The 13621-nt window shown below is 33.9% G+C and overlaps 2 protein-coding genes across 8 annotated transcripts in view; one reads left to right on the top strand and one right to left on the bottom strand.

The window, feature by feature from the left end:
• Nucleotides 1-13621, top strand: part of LOC127986815 (hemicentin-1) — a 159527-nt gene that overhangs the window by 106984 nt on the left and 38922 nt on the right. The gene's annotated exons all lie outside the window — the stretch shown is intronic.
• Nucleotides 9749-11760, bottom strand: LOC127986839 (ribonuclease inhibitor-like). Its single transcript, XM_052589109.1, has 4 exons — nt 11645-11760; nt 10581-10754; nt 9988-10162; nt 9749-9893 (listed from the first exon to the last, which is right to left on the bottom strand). The coding sequence occupies exons 1-3, from the start codon at nt 11662-11664 to the stop codon at nt 10054-10056; spliced, it is 303 nt and encodes a 100-aa protein (XP_052445069.1). The 5' UTR covers nt 11665-11760; the 3' UTR covers nt 9749-9893; nt 9988-10053.

The raw sequence follows: 13621 nt of genomic DNA, 5'->3' as shown, positions 1-13621 counted from the left end.
ATTTATTTAATACATACGTTTCACAATTTGAGTCGAATTACTGAAATAAATGAACATTTCTCATTTATTAAAATGCACCTGTATGTGGGAAAATTTCCTCACCAGTACAATAGGCTACATGTTTCATGTTAACTGTTTAGCGATTGTTAAAGGCTTTTCAATAAAGCTACTATCAGAGTCAGAAGGATGTGTTAGGCCAAAGACTAGGGACTTTGGTTAGGCCAAGATTACAACAGTCATTATTTGGTGACCTGGTGTAATTATATAATACAAAAAAAAAAAAAAAAAAAAAAAACACATCAACACACTTAATAATATAATATAGCCAAAACATTTTGCTTAAACATTATTTACGAGTCGGTGTAACAAGGTTGAGTAAATAAATATAGGCTATTAAAACAAATAATTATTAAGACATTCTAGACAATAATTATAAACAGATTCATTTGAATGGGTTTTTTATGCCTTTATCCATAGAGGACGGTATAGAGCAGACAGAAAAGCACTGGTAGTGAGAGACAGGGGAACGGGACCGGCAAAGGATCACACCTTCAATTTGGACACACCTTCTCATTCAAAGAGTTCTCTTTATTTTCATGACTATGAAAATTGTAGAGTCACACTGAAGGCATCAAGGGCTATTTGAGCAAGAAGGAGAGTGATGGGGTGCTGCGCCAGATGACTTGACCTCCACAGTCACCAGACCTGAATCCAATCGAGATGGTTTAAGGGTGAGCTTGACCGCAGACTGAAGGCAAAAGGGCCAACAAGTGCTAAGCATCTCTCGGGGAACTCCTTCAAGACTGTTGGAAGATCATTTCAGGTGACTTGAAGCTCATCAAGAGAATGCCAAGAGTGTGCAAAGCAGTAATCAAAGCAAAAGGTGGCTACTTTGAAGAACCTAGAATACATAAACAGCCCTTGGAATGTGACTGTTTTATTTGAAGATTTTATACCAACACATATTACATATTGACAAAACACATTTACAATTTAATAACACAGCCAATGTGTATTCATAGAGACCTTTGTTTTCTGTTGTGGCATGGAGTCCAAATTAGATATCATAAGAAGCATGATAAATAAAGGATTCAGATGAGTAAGTGTCAGATTTTCTGCTTTTTGAATGTGGCATTTCAAGAGGCACATCAAAAGTGAACGTACAACGCTTTTGTGCAGAACGGGGGTTAAAGAGAGCGCATGTACAGAAATTTCAACCAGAGTCAGAGGTTGATAAAGCAATTACTGAGGTATGCAACATAACAATATTATTAATAATAATAATAATAATAATAAAGAGATAAATCTGCAAATTGTCAGCACTACAAATATTGACTCGTCTTGCTCATATACGTTAAGCTTTTGAATTTTGTGGCTAGATTTGCCATCAGACAGCATTCACCTGTTGACCTACTGACTTATTGCTTCAACACGCAATACAGAATTGGAATATTTTTACATGTAAGTCGAATTACAAATTACAAATTCTCTGCATTTTAAACAGCTCCCAATCGTGGCAAAGTTCATGGGATTTTGTCCAAACAATGACAAGAGCATGCACATTTTAACATAATTTTATTATTTAAAACTCGGTATAATTTAAGCACTGCAAGGCCTGCATATGTCCTGACATTTTATCCATACCCATCATATTTTCCTACCAGGGCTTAATGCGCATTTGCACATCGATTTTGAAATCTTTTTTTCTCAAGCTGAACAACAATATTTAATGGAGTTGCATTACTGTAAGGGTAGGTGTAGAGTTGGGGTAGGTGTAGATGTTAATAAAACACAATCTAATAGGAAGAAAAAAATATGTATTGTTGGTTTCCAGTAGTAGATTTTCTGATACACAAAACAAGTACTTTAATGGAATTCTTTAGCTTATTACAGTTGTGGGAAGTCGTGGCCCAATGGTTAGAGAGTCGGACTCCCAATCGAAAGGTTGTGAGTTCAAGTTCTGGGCCGGCAGGAATTGTGGGTGGGGGGAGTGCATGTACAGTTCTCTCTCCACCTTCAATACCACGACTTAGGTGCCCTTGAGCAAGGCATCGAACCCCCAACTGTTCCCCGGGCGCCGCAGCATAAATGGCTGCCCACTGCTCCGGGTGTGTGCTCACAGTGTGTGTGTGTGTGTGTGTGTGTGTGTGTGTGTTCACTGCTCTGTGTGTGTGCACTTCGGATGGGTTAAATGCAGAGCACAAATTCTGAGTATGGGTCACCATACTTGGCTGAATGTCACGTCACTTTCACTTTTGTCACTTTTACTGTGACAGACAACAACATCACAGCTTAACCCTGAACATATATTTATATTTAGTTATATTGAAAAAGGTTTCAATTCAGTCTATCTTTTTTTACCAGTTTTATCATTGATTTATATGGAGACTGCTGTAGCTGTCAGCCAAGAAGGCGGAGAGCGGAGGCAGCAGCCCGTTCTGATTGGTCAGCTGTCAATAAAGCTCTTTGCGAACTGTCAGCCTATTGCCCCTTTGAATAAGTGTTTTGACAACATGATATATATAAAAACATTCATTTGGAGACAAAGCATTTGTGATGCAGCTGCAGATCCAGTATTGCTTCATCTCTCAGCAAATGTTTATTTTTTAATGATTCTCTCACACAATCCAGGATGCCAATAAATAAACAATCTACTTGTTCCAAAAGTTGGGATCTGTCTGAAGTATATTCAGAGACATGAAAGAGTTGTTTAAAGTGCATCAAAAGTGAACGTTCTTTCACTTTTCCATTTGTCCTATAAGTATTGTTCCACAACACTCAACATTTCTTGAGTGTCCAGATTTCTTTTCTCAACGCAAATTTTGGCAAATGCGGTCATTCAATCATGCATGTTTGCTTATGCAAGGGATTACCAGCTACAGTGTTATTTTTTTCTTAGTGATATAACTGTAGCTTTAGAAGTATAACTTCATAAGTTTATTTTTCTTACTTTAGACTGGACCGTTGTACGGAAGACTTCGGTGACTAAATAATTAATCAAATTTACCACAGGCTATACTTTTACATTTGTATTTTTTTATCAGTGCTCCTCATCTGCTCCTCTATGGGTAGCGCAGCTTCACCATTAACAGCACAGCTAATTAAAACAGCCTGGGTGCTGCATATTTATGCAATAAATATTATTAAGGTGGAAAACGGCGTGTCATGACCGCCCACAAGGGGAAAACAAATTCTGAATGGTTTATCCGTTTTATACCCGTGAAACCAAAAAAAAAAAAAAAAAAAAACCTTGGTTTTCCTCTTTCTGCTTTTTTCATTTTAAATGGAAAAAAAACCTATCAAAATGTACACGGACCTGTTACTTGTACTTCACACTTCACAAGTGTGATGATGTGTTTTCCTCTATCAGTGAGCTTGAGGAAGTGCAAATGTGACTTTTTCAGCAGAAAAATATTGGCATCTGATCTACAACAGTATCTCCAGTGGTCGAATTATCAAAATATTTCAGGAGGATGGTGTGGTCAATTTCTTTTTCAGCGGGGTGGGGGGTTGGGTGTTCCTGTAGCTAATTTTACATTATGATTACATTTTTTTTTTTGTAATTTTTAAAAAGATTTTTATTTAGTTAAATATGAGCCTTATTGAATTAACTATTATTAATAAGCTTTTTTCCTTCTGGTGCCGGAAATGGAGGAATTCTGGTCGATATTTTGCTAACTGTGTTTTTGTGCTGCTAGTGCTGGCACCTTGTCTGGTTTAGGCCTGTCATGAATACATAATGATGGTAATAAAACCACCAATAGGAAGCAGCAAGTCCATGTTTTAATAAATTATTTATTGAATGATTCAAATCAAACGATTCGTTCAAAACAGCTGATTCAATTAAAAACTAAACAAGTGCATCCCAATGTGCATTCTATCCACCCCATCTGCCCTAAATAGTATTGAAAATTACTAATATCACATAGAATTTAGCATGGATAGTGTGCACATTTGCAGTGAATCCATCGGAAGGGACTGCTGAATCACTGGCTCACTCATTCTTTCAAGGAACAAAACACTGTGTTGCTATCAAACGGCCACCTCCTCCTCTCTCTCTTGAAGCCATCAAGGAAGTGTCTAAAACTGTTCTATTCATCGACTGGCCACTAGAGGCTGGCTCCAAGAGGAAGTCAATCCCATAGACTCCCCATATTAAAATGCCCAACTTTACAGCAGTAAAAAACATTCACAGCCTGGTTAAAAAAAAAATAATGATTTTGGTTTAGATAATATTGCCCTTCATGAAAACTGTGAGGGGGGTGATTTTTTTCTTATACCCCATCAGTATAATTATATTAAGCCTAAACGTTTTGCATAATTAAGGGCGTGGCCATTTGAGTGGCAGGTGGATTGTCGCTGCTGACACTGCCATCAAGCTAGGTGGGTGTGGCTTCAGCAACCAGCTCGCCTTTTTACCCATTTTCAATTATCTGGGAGGGACACTTTGAGCTGACAAGATGGTGACGACCCGCTTCGCCCACTTTGAGCTTTAAAATGTTCCTCAGAAAACTACGGGTGACGTCACTGACACGAAGTCTATGTTTTTTTCCTTAATTGCTTGAATTATAAGGGCATTTCTAACTGAATTCTAATAGGCTTCATCACAGAGTGCACGCTTCTGGAGTCTCAAGACGTGTTTTTGTTTGGTTTTTGCAAAGTTGGTGACTCGATAATGTCAGCCCTCCTATCGTCTCAATCCCTCACAGTCACACATACAGCACAATAACAATGTCAGTAATGTCTTTAAACTATAATCGAGGGGAAAAAAAAGCTTTTTGTTATCTTCTCAACCATTTTGTGTGTAAAATGACGTAAACTTGCTATTACATGGGAGCAGCTTGTTACAGTACCGAGTTCTGATTGCCAAACGCTGCAGTTTAGTTTGTGAATAAGTAGAGAATTGTAACATTTCATTTGCATGCTATGTTTTACATAATACACTTTATTAATCTAAAGTGGATGGTAACGGGGATGGTGATTTTAACCAGGGGATGCTTATTGTGATTTTTGACAAAAAGTTGCCCACATCCCCCCTCAATTCGAGCCCTGTGTATCTCCATAGATGGCTATCGAACTAATAAACTCTTCAAACAAAATAAAATGCTCACGTTTTTTATTTGTATAGTTATAATATGCCAACACATTACTATACAATACAAGAGAAGATTATAATCACTAAACAAAACACATGAGACAATATGACTGAAAGTACATAATATGCTACATAAACTATAACTAATAAAGATCAGTCTGCGGCGGTGTAAGAGAACAGATTCATCCACAACTCTTACATCAGTCAAAGCTCTGTCTTATGTACAGAGACATGTTTCTCCTGAGACAGATACATACAGAACACATGTATATGAAATGTTAGAGGAATGTAATATAAAACGTACATGAATGTTAAATATAACAATGGTATAAAGAAATATAAAATGTCACAGGACCAGTGATCTTTAAAATGACTCCATTATAGATCACTGATTTGAATCTGTTTACATGTAGCACGTTAACTTAATTTTCATTTAAGACTTTCAGTTTGTCATTTGATAATTACAATCTTATACCATAAACTTGTATTCTTACCAATCCACTTCTTTTGCAAGCTTAATAGCCTCTTCTCCCTCCTCTGTTTCACCTGTAAAAAATGCAAAATAGCATCCACCATTACGCCTCTCTCTGAGTGAGCCCTGAACACCAGAACACCGCGGGTGCTGAATAGGGCTCTTTCACTTCCTTTTCTGTTTGTTTACACAACTGTGATTTGTATTTGTTCATTCAGGTGCAGGAGGAGCTTCGAGGAGAACTTGGTTCAATGTTGCTGTCTGTGAGACACGGCTCTCTGCTTGTGAACACAGCACACCAGCTGCTCAGTTGAGCTTATCCGCGTCTTGTGTTTGAATGCTTTAAACTCTTTTGAATGTTTAAATTGGCAAGTGGTAAGGCTTAAAAACACATGATAAGCTTTCCTGACAACATGCAGCAGTGGCCTGTCAACTGTCTTTTTTAGGTTGGCCTCGTCTCGTTCAGCCAGACAGTTGAGATCGCCAGGCCCCCACCCCCCGTCAGTCGTGGGCCCCTATAATCATCATCACCACCTTACACACCACTAGTAAAATTAGTAACTAATTTCAATTAGTACAAAGTAGACCATAAAATATTTGTTTGTTTTAAATATAATACATTTAAAAGAAATTACATGATGATTGTATGTTGGTGTTAGCATGACTGTGACAAATGAATGTTTACTCACCTCAGTTCACAGTTTGAGTCTCGTAGCATGTTAATGAGCTTCTGCTCTGAGTCTCCCATTTTATTGTTACTCAGATCAAGCTCTTTTAAAAACTGCAGTGCTTTTGTTTCAGACAAAGACTGAGCCAAACAAGCAACATCTGTAATGCCACAGTCATTTAGACTAGAAATATAAAGACAGACAGACAGAGGAAGAAAATTATTTTTACTTTCACCCAGAATGCACAAACACTTTCGCCATTTCTTAGCATAATTTTGAGGGCAAAATCACAGTCTTCTCAATAGGAAACATTGTGATGATGAGTTTCACCTAATGGATTTCCAGTGGCAGAGAAATTCCCAATGTTTCCCATTAATTATTTAAACTATGGTTGCCCACCATAGTCTCATTTGTCCCACCAGAGTTTGTTTTATTTCAGGCAGCAGTCATGATTCTGGACCCGGTGTTTCTCCCTCTCACCATTTCCTAATGCTGTTTATCAAACAGCACTAAATACTTAAAGACTTAGTATTTATTTTAACTTTTTTTTTTTTTTATCTGTAGCAAAAATTGCAGAAAAGACATCTGAGGGGAAAAAAAGACTAAATTAAAAATATAAAATAATAAAAATTTGGATTTAGGATCACTTATTTTTTTGTGTACTATTTTATTGTATTTTTAAAAGTATTTTTATTATCAAACTTCTTTTTTGTTATATTAAAAAAAAAAAAAAAAAAAAAAAAAACATTAAATAACAGTCAGATTATTTAATCTGTTTTTAATTTGATTTTTTTTTACCTTTAGACAAACTATATATATATATATATATAAAAATGTTAATGTGTTAAATCAGGATTTTATCGTCAGGATAAAATATGAATCAGGATTTTATGGTTCATATAATTTATACAAATTATATATATATATATATATATATATATATATATATATATATATATATATATATATATATATATATATATATATATATATATATATATATATATATATATATATATATATATATATATATATAAAAGTAACAAACTATACATAACTGATCAAAATAAAAGCACAGTCGAAGTGTCAGAGAAAGACGATTCTGCAGGAACATGTTCACTCTTCAGCAACTTGTTAAAGTTATTTTCTGTTATTATTTCTGTTATCATATAATTAAAGTTACTCTTTTCACAAACATCATTTGATACTGATGCTGATACTGTTAGCCCACTGTTGGCCATTTTTTCAAGTGTCTTGTAGTTACACATTTATTCATGACTGTTAGTGATGTTCCCTTTGTGCCACACTGTATAATTAAAAATAAACAGTAATGAAATTATCACCCACCACGTGTTTTGTATTTATAACAAACCCTGATTTTATCAGTTAATAAAATACAACAGAAATTATTTTCCACAAATATAACATAAACTCAGACTCTTTGTGAGATATTGAGTAAAACTGTTATAATTAAATTGCAATGTTGAAATTATTTTAACCCTTTCTGAGCATGTTCCTGACCTCAATTTCTCCAGTTTACAGCGTGAATCCTTCAGTACGTCACATAAGTGATTCACTCCTGTGTTTTCTATTTTATTCTCACTGAGGTTCAGTTCTCTCAGATGTGAAATATTTAAACACAGAGCTGAAGTCAGGATGAGACACTGTTTCTCTATAATTCTGCATCCACACAGACTGAAGACAGAAAGAGAAAAGACAATGAATCAGAAATATGTTAAGTTTATGTGAGTTAAATGCATCATAACTAAATGTCATATTGCATACTAATACACCAGCAGAAGCATGAAAAATATATTTAAATATATTTATAAACCAATTCCTAGCCAGGATTTGAAGATACTAGATTCAACCCAATTTTACACAATCATCACTCAGTCAAACTATTTTATAAATGTAGATCTGATTTTGTGAATTATAAATATAGAATTAATTTAAAAATGTCAATGGACTATTTTCACATTCTTAATGTGAGAAAAAAATCACAATCTCAATTTAAAGTCATTTTAGTGTAGTTTACTGTGCTTTCATTTTTAAATGGAATATAAGTATATAAAGTGAAGAAAGTGTAGTCAAGTAAATTCACTGAATGCAGATTTAGTCTGTTACTGTTGATATTATAAATCACAGACATCTACTTAGGTTTCTGAAATCATGTTTTTGGCAAAGTTAAAATGAACACTGTTAAAAAAAAAAACAGTCAAATTTACGGTAAAATACTGGCAGCTGTGGTTGCCAGGAATATACCGTGAAAATAATGTTGAATCTGTAAAAGACAATACGGTATACTGGTTTTGTAACCCTAAATTTTACAGTAGACAACCTATTTTTTTTTTACCAAAATCATGGTAGAAAAAAACTAATATATTTGTCAATTATACAGTAATTTTATGTAAAAAAAATGCAACTTTCCATAGCTTTTTACGGATATTTGCAGTAAAAAAAGTTATAATATAATAATATATACACTGTTAAAACAACAACAACAACAAAAAAAGTTGCATTAACTTACCAGCTGCTGGTATTTTACCGTAAATTTGACAGTTTTTTTTTTTTTAACAGTGCACTGCAGGCCTAACTTTTAATCTGTATATAAGTATCTGAATTTTAAAATAAAAAATACTATCAATTTTATTGTCTTTAACTGCTGATATTTGCTTTTTTAAAATGGTATTTACTGGTTTTATTATTACGGTGGACCCTATTTTTTAACATCTTGCTTCTGTAAAAATAAAAGTTTTTGTTTGCTTAAAAATCTACAGATTTATACTGTGAATTCCAATGTGCACAACCCCAAAAGATGTAGTTTTACTCAAATAATACCGTAAAATCTAAGGTTTTCAGACATTTTCAACATTACAATATTTAATTGTAAAATGTATGCATATTTATTTGTTTTCACATAAAATATTTATAATTTCAACATTTTATTACAGTAAAAAACAAAGTTTTATCCAGTCTCACAATTAATAAGTTATTCAATCTATTTAATACAGTAAAAGGAAGTTTTTGGTTTTACGCTCCATTACCGTTGGAATTTGACGGTGTTTTGCTGTATATTTTAATGACTTTTTTTTTTACATTGAAGATAGAAAATTTTACAAACTTTTGGAAAAAAACATTGCTTCATAAACAAACCTCCAGACACATGCATTTCATGACCCCTTTTATATTTAGTGAAAAGCAGCATCAGTGGTATAGAAACCATTTAACTCTTTCGGAATAATCTATTGTCTTGCAAGTTTTTGTCCACTCACTTCTGTCTCATTTTGCAGCAAAGTTTTGTCAGATTTCAGCATATAAATCTTTCTGCTGACAGAAATAATGAACCATCAGTCCATTAGCTCATAGTACTTTTGAAATTTACTTTATTGTTTTACATGTTGTAACTTGTGCCCTGTTGTCTTAATAAATAGTACATTTAAATCACACTGTAATTGCTGCACAGAGTAATGATGATACTAACTGTAGTTTCTCCAGCTTGCTTTGTGAACTGCTCAACAGAACACCAAGGTTTTCAACTCCAGAGTCTCCTAGTTCATTTCCACTCAGGTCCAGCTCTTTCAGGTGTGATGGGTTTGATTTCAGAGCTGAAGTCAGAGCTGAACAATCATCAGCTTTTATATCACAAGACCTTAACCTGCATTCAGAGAAATTAGGCAAATTTTTATTTTCATACTGTTTATATAAAATACCAAAACACTAATTGTTTCTTGTATGTGAATGTTCCTCACCTCAATCTTTCCAGTTTTAATTGTGAATCCTTCAGTATATCATAAAATGTTTTCACTCTTGTGTGTTTAAGTACATTTTTCACTGAGGTCCAGGTCTCTCAGGTGTGATGGGTTTGATTTCAGAGCTGAAGTCAGGGAGACACACTGCTTCTCTTTAATACTGCATTTACACAGACTGACAGACAGAAAGAGAAAGGACAATGGTTCAAGCATCTTATAAAAGAGCAACAGTAGGCATATAGTCCTCTATATAGTCTTTAGTTGCCATAGTTTAACTGTTAGCTGTTGTTTTATTTTCAATCATAAACTAGAGACACACATTTATTTTTTTGTCTCTCATCCACTGTTGCAAGCAGCAAATGTAAATAATATTTCTGCAGAACATGTTCACAACCAATACGGTTTATCAAAAACTTTAAATTAAACCCAATTATTTCCTAGTTAGACGTATTATTAAGTTTGACTATTAGAGAAATACAGTTGCATGATGAAGATGAAGTGCTACAGTTTAAATACTGTAAACTGGGCCTGTTTAACTAAACAGTGACTTTTTAACCACACTGTACTTTAACTGTTGTACAGTATATACTAACACTAGTATTTCCAGCTTGAATTGTGGGTTCTTCAGTAGATCACTGAGGTTCTTCACTCCAGAGTCTCCAAGTTTATTCTCACTCAGGTCCAGTTCTCTCAGATGTGATGGGTTTGATTTCAGAGCTGAAGTCAGAGCTGAACATCCTTCATCTGTCATTTTACAGCCTCTTAACCTAGATTGAGGAAAAGAGAAAAACAGAAAATAAAACATTCTGTAAAGACATAGAAAGAAAGTCATCTTGACTTCACCAGATCAAAAAATACTCAAGCTCCTTACAAAATATTATGTTTCTGTAAAACTGCATCCACGCAGACTGAAGACAGAAAGATAACAGACAATGAATCAGATCTATGAAGATCAATTAAGATTTTGGAGGATTTAGATTGTTCGCCTGACTGTAATTTGTCATCTGAAAGTCATACTTGAAATTATCTCGAACAGCATTGAAGTTATAAAGCAATACTTTATTTTGATTTGATGATTTGTTTCACATCAATTTTAAGACCGATTCTTTTATGTAAATGTCACCTTTCGCTCAATGGGGCAAATGTGTTTAGGATGTGCTGTTCCCAGCTACTTACAGTAAGGTTTAAACATAAAGGTAAAAAAAAAAAAAAAAAAAAAAATTATATATATGTATATATATATATATATATATATATATATATATATATATATATATATATATATATATATACATTATATTATTATACAAATATATATATTAGGGGTGTTGCAATATACCTTTGTTGGCGGTAACCGTGATATTCAAAGCAACAATTATCAATATTGTGTTCATTTAATATGTGATGATATACCGGTATTAGAATTAAACGCAATATTATAAATAAACAGTTCTCTTATGATAATTGATTCATCTTATGTCATGTTAATTTCAGCATTTACTTATGCATAATTAAAATCAAAAGTTGTGTCTGCAAACATTAATACAATTTGAACTAACATAAAAAATGAAAGGCTATTATAATTAACATTAACAAATATTTAAACATTTTGTAATAAATGTATTGTATGTATTTACATCTTATTGTAAAGTGTTACCATTTATATTTATTGATCATATTGTTGAATTTGACAGTATTTTGTCTCTTGTTAATTCATAGGAGCTTCAAAGAAGACAGAATAAGCCAGAGTCTTGTCTTTTTCCCCCAAGGTTTCTATAGATAAATAACAATAGCGATATTGTGTATTATTATGGCCACAATAACCGTGATATGAAAAATCTAATATCATGACAGCCCTAATCTAGAACAATTATGGAATTTATCTGTTGTCACATCTTACTTCAGTATCTCCAATTTACTCGTAATATTCCCCAGTCCAATGCAGAGCTGCTTTACTCCTGAATCCTTTAGATTGTTATTGCTCATATTCAGCTCTATCAGATTGTTATCTGATCCAAGAGCTTTAGCCAAATTTAAACAGCTCTCATCTGTTAAATTACAATAATTTAGCCTAGAAGAGAAATAAAGAAAACACAGAATACAAGTTATTCTGAGTAGTGTTTAAAATTATTGTAACACTCAATTTAAATGAATAATTAAGAACTATAGTGATTTTGTTTTTACTTATATTACTTACAGAGCTCTTTTGGAGATTTTCACAACTTCCAGTAGTCTAAAGAGACACTCGTCTGATTTCTTGAACTTCTGAAGCTCAAACTCCTCCAGCTCTTCCTCCAATGTCAACAAAACAAAGGCCAAAGCAGACCACTGAGCAGGAGAAAGATCAGAAGATGAGAGACTTCCTTCTCTAAGTTGAGTCTGAATCTTTTCCACCAGAGTTTGATCATTCAGTTCATTCAGACAGTAGAACAGATTTATGGATCTCTCTGGAGACATCTTTTTTTCTTCTAATTTCTGCTTGATGTACTGAACTATTTTCCTGTTGCTCTGTTCATTGCCATCTTGTTGTGTCAACAGTCCTCGTAAGAGAGGACGATTGGTCTGGAGTGACAGAACAAGAAGGAAGCGAAGGAAAAGATCCAGGTGTCCAGTTTCACTCTCAAGTGCCTTGTCCACTGCAGTCTTGAGCAAATCAATCATGGTTTCATTTTTGTTTTCTTGTTCTGTAGATTCATGATGATTAAACACACTTTTCTTGTGAATGTCTAGAAACAGATGTGCATAAAGGGCTGCAATAAACTCTTGAATGCTCAAGTGAACAAAGCAGAAAGTGGTACCAAGAATGATCCCTGTTTCCCCCTTTAAGATCTGGGTACACATGCCTGAATACACTGATGCCTGGTAGGCATCAATACCACATTCTTCCAGATCTGTGTCATAAAAGAGCAGATTGTTTCTCTGCAGCTGATGAAATGCCAGTTTCCCTAGTGAAAGGATGGCGTCTTTATCCCAGGAAACATCTGGTGTGTATTCACCATCATACTTTCGTCTGCTGCGCAACATCTGAAAGCGCACAAAGTGTGTGTACATTTGTGTCAGAGTCTTGGGACTGTCTTCAGTATCTGATTCCTGCAGTGTTTTGAAGTCTTCATCAGCCTGATTTCTCACATCATTATTTCTTTTCTTCTCTAAAATGTTCTGCACTGTAAAAAGTGATACTCTATATTTACTCAATTAAATTGTGGCAACAGATTACAAGCAATATTGTTAATTACATTTAACACATTAGAATTAATTGGAATTAATCAAATGAGATGCTTGAAAGAAATTATTCAAAATGAGTAAAATAACATAAAAAAAAAAAATTAAAATATATTTAAAAATATCGGTTTTGTTGGATAAAACGAGAAGCACCCAGCTGCAGCCTGCATATAGAGGCGGGGTGGCACAAATTAACCCGCCCCATACCTACTGTGATTGGTTTGACCATCTTTCATAGGCATACATGATAGGAAATGCGTGTGTAGTTGGTGTACACTGTTAAAAATAATACATTATATTTAGTTAATAAAATCGTGGCAACAGATTACAAGCAATATTATTAATTAAATTTAACACATAAAAATTCATTAGAATTAATCAAATGAGATACTTAGAAATTAACCATTCAAAA

Source organism: Carassius gibelio, chromosome B22 (assembly GCF_023724105.1).
Source record: "Carassius gibelio isolate Cgi1373 ecotype wild population from Czech Republic chromosome B22, carGib1.2-hapl.c, whole genome shotgun sequence".
NCBI classification, from domain to species: domain Eukaryota; kingdom Metazoa; phylum Chordata; class Actinopteri; order Cypriniformes; family Cyprinidae; genus Carassius; species Carassius gibelio.
Note: the sequence above shows the minus strand (reverse complement) of the source record. Positions and strands in the feature narration are given on the sequence as shown.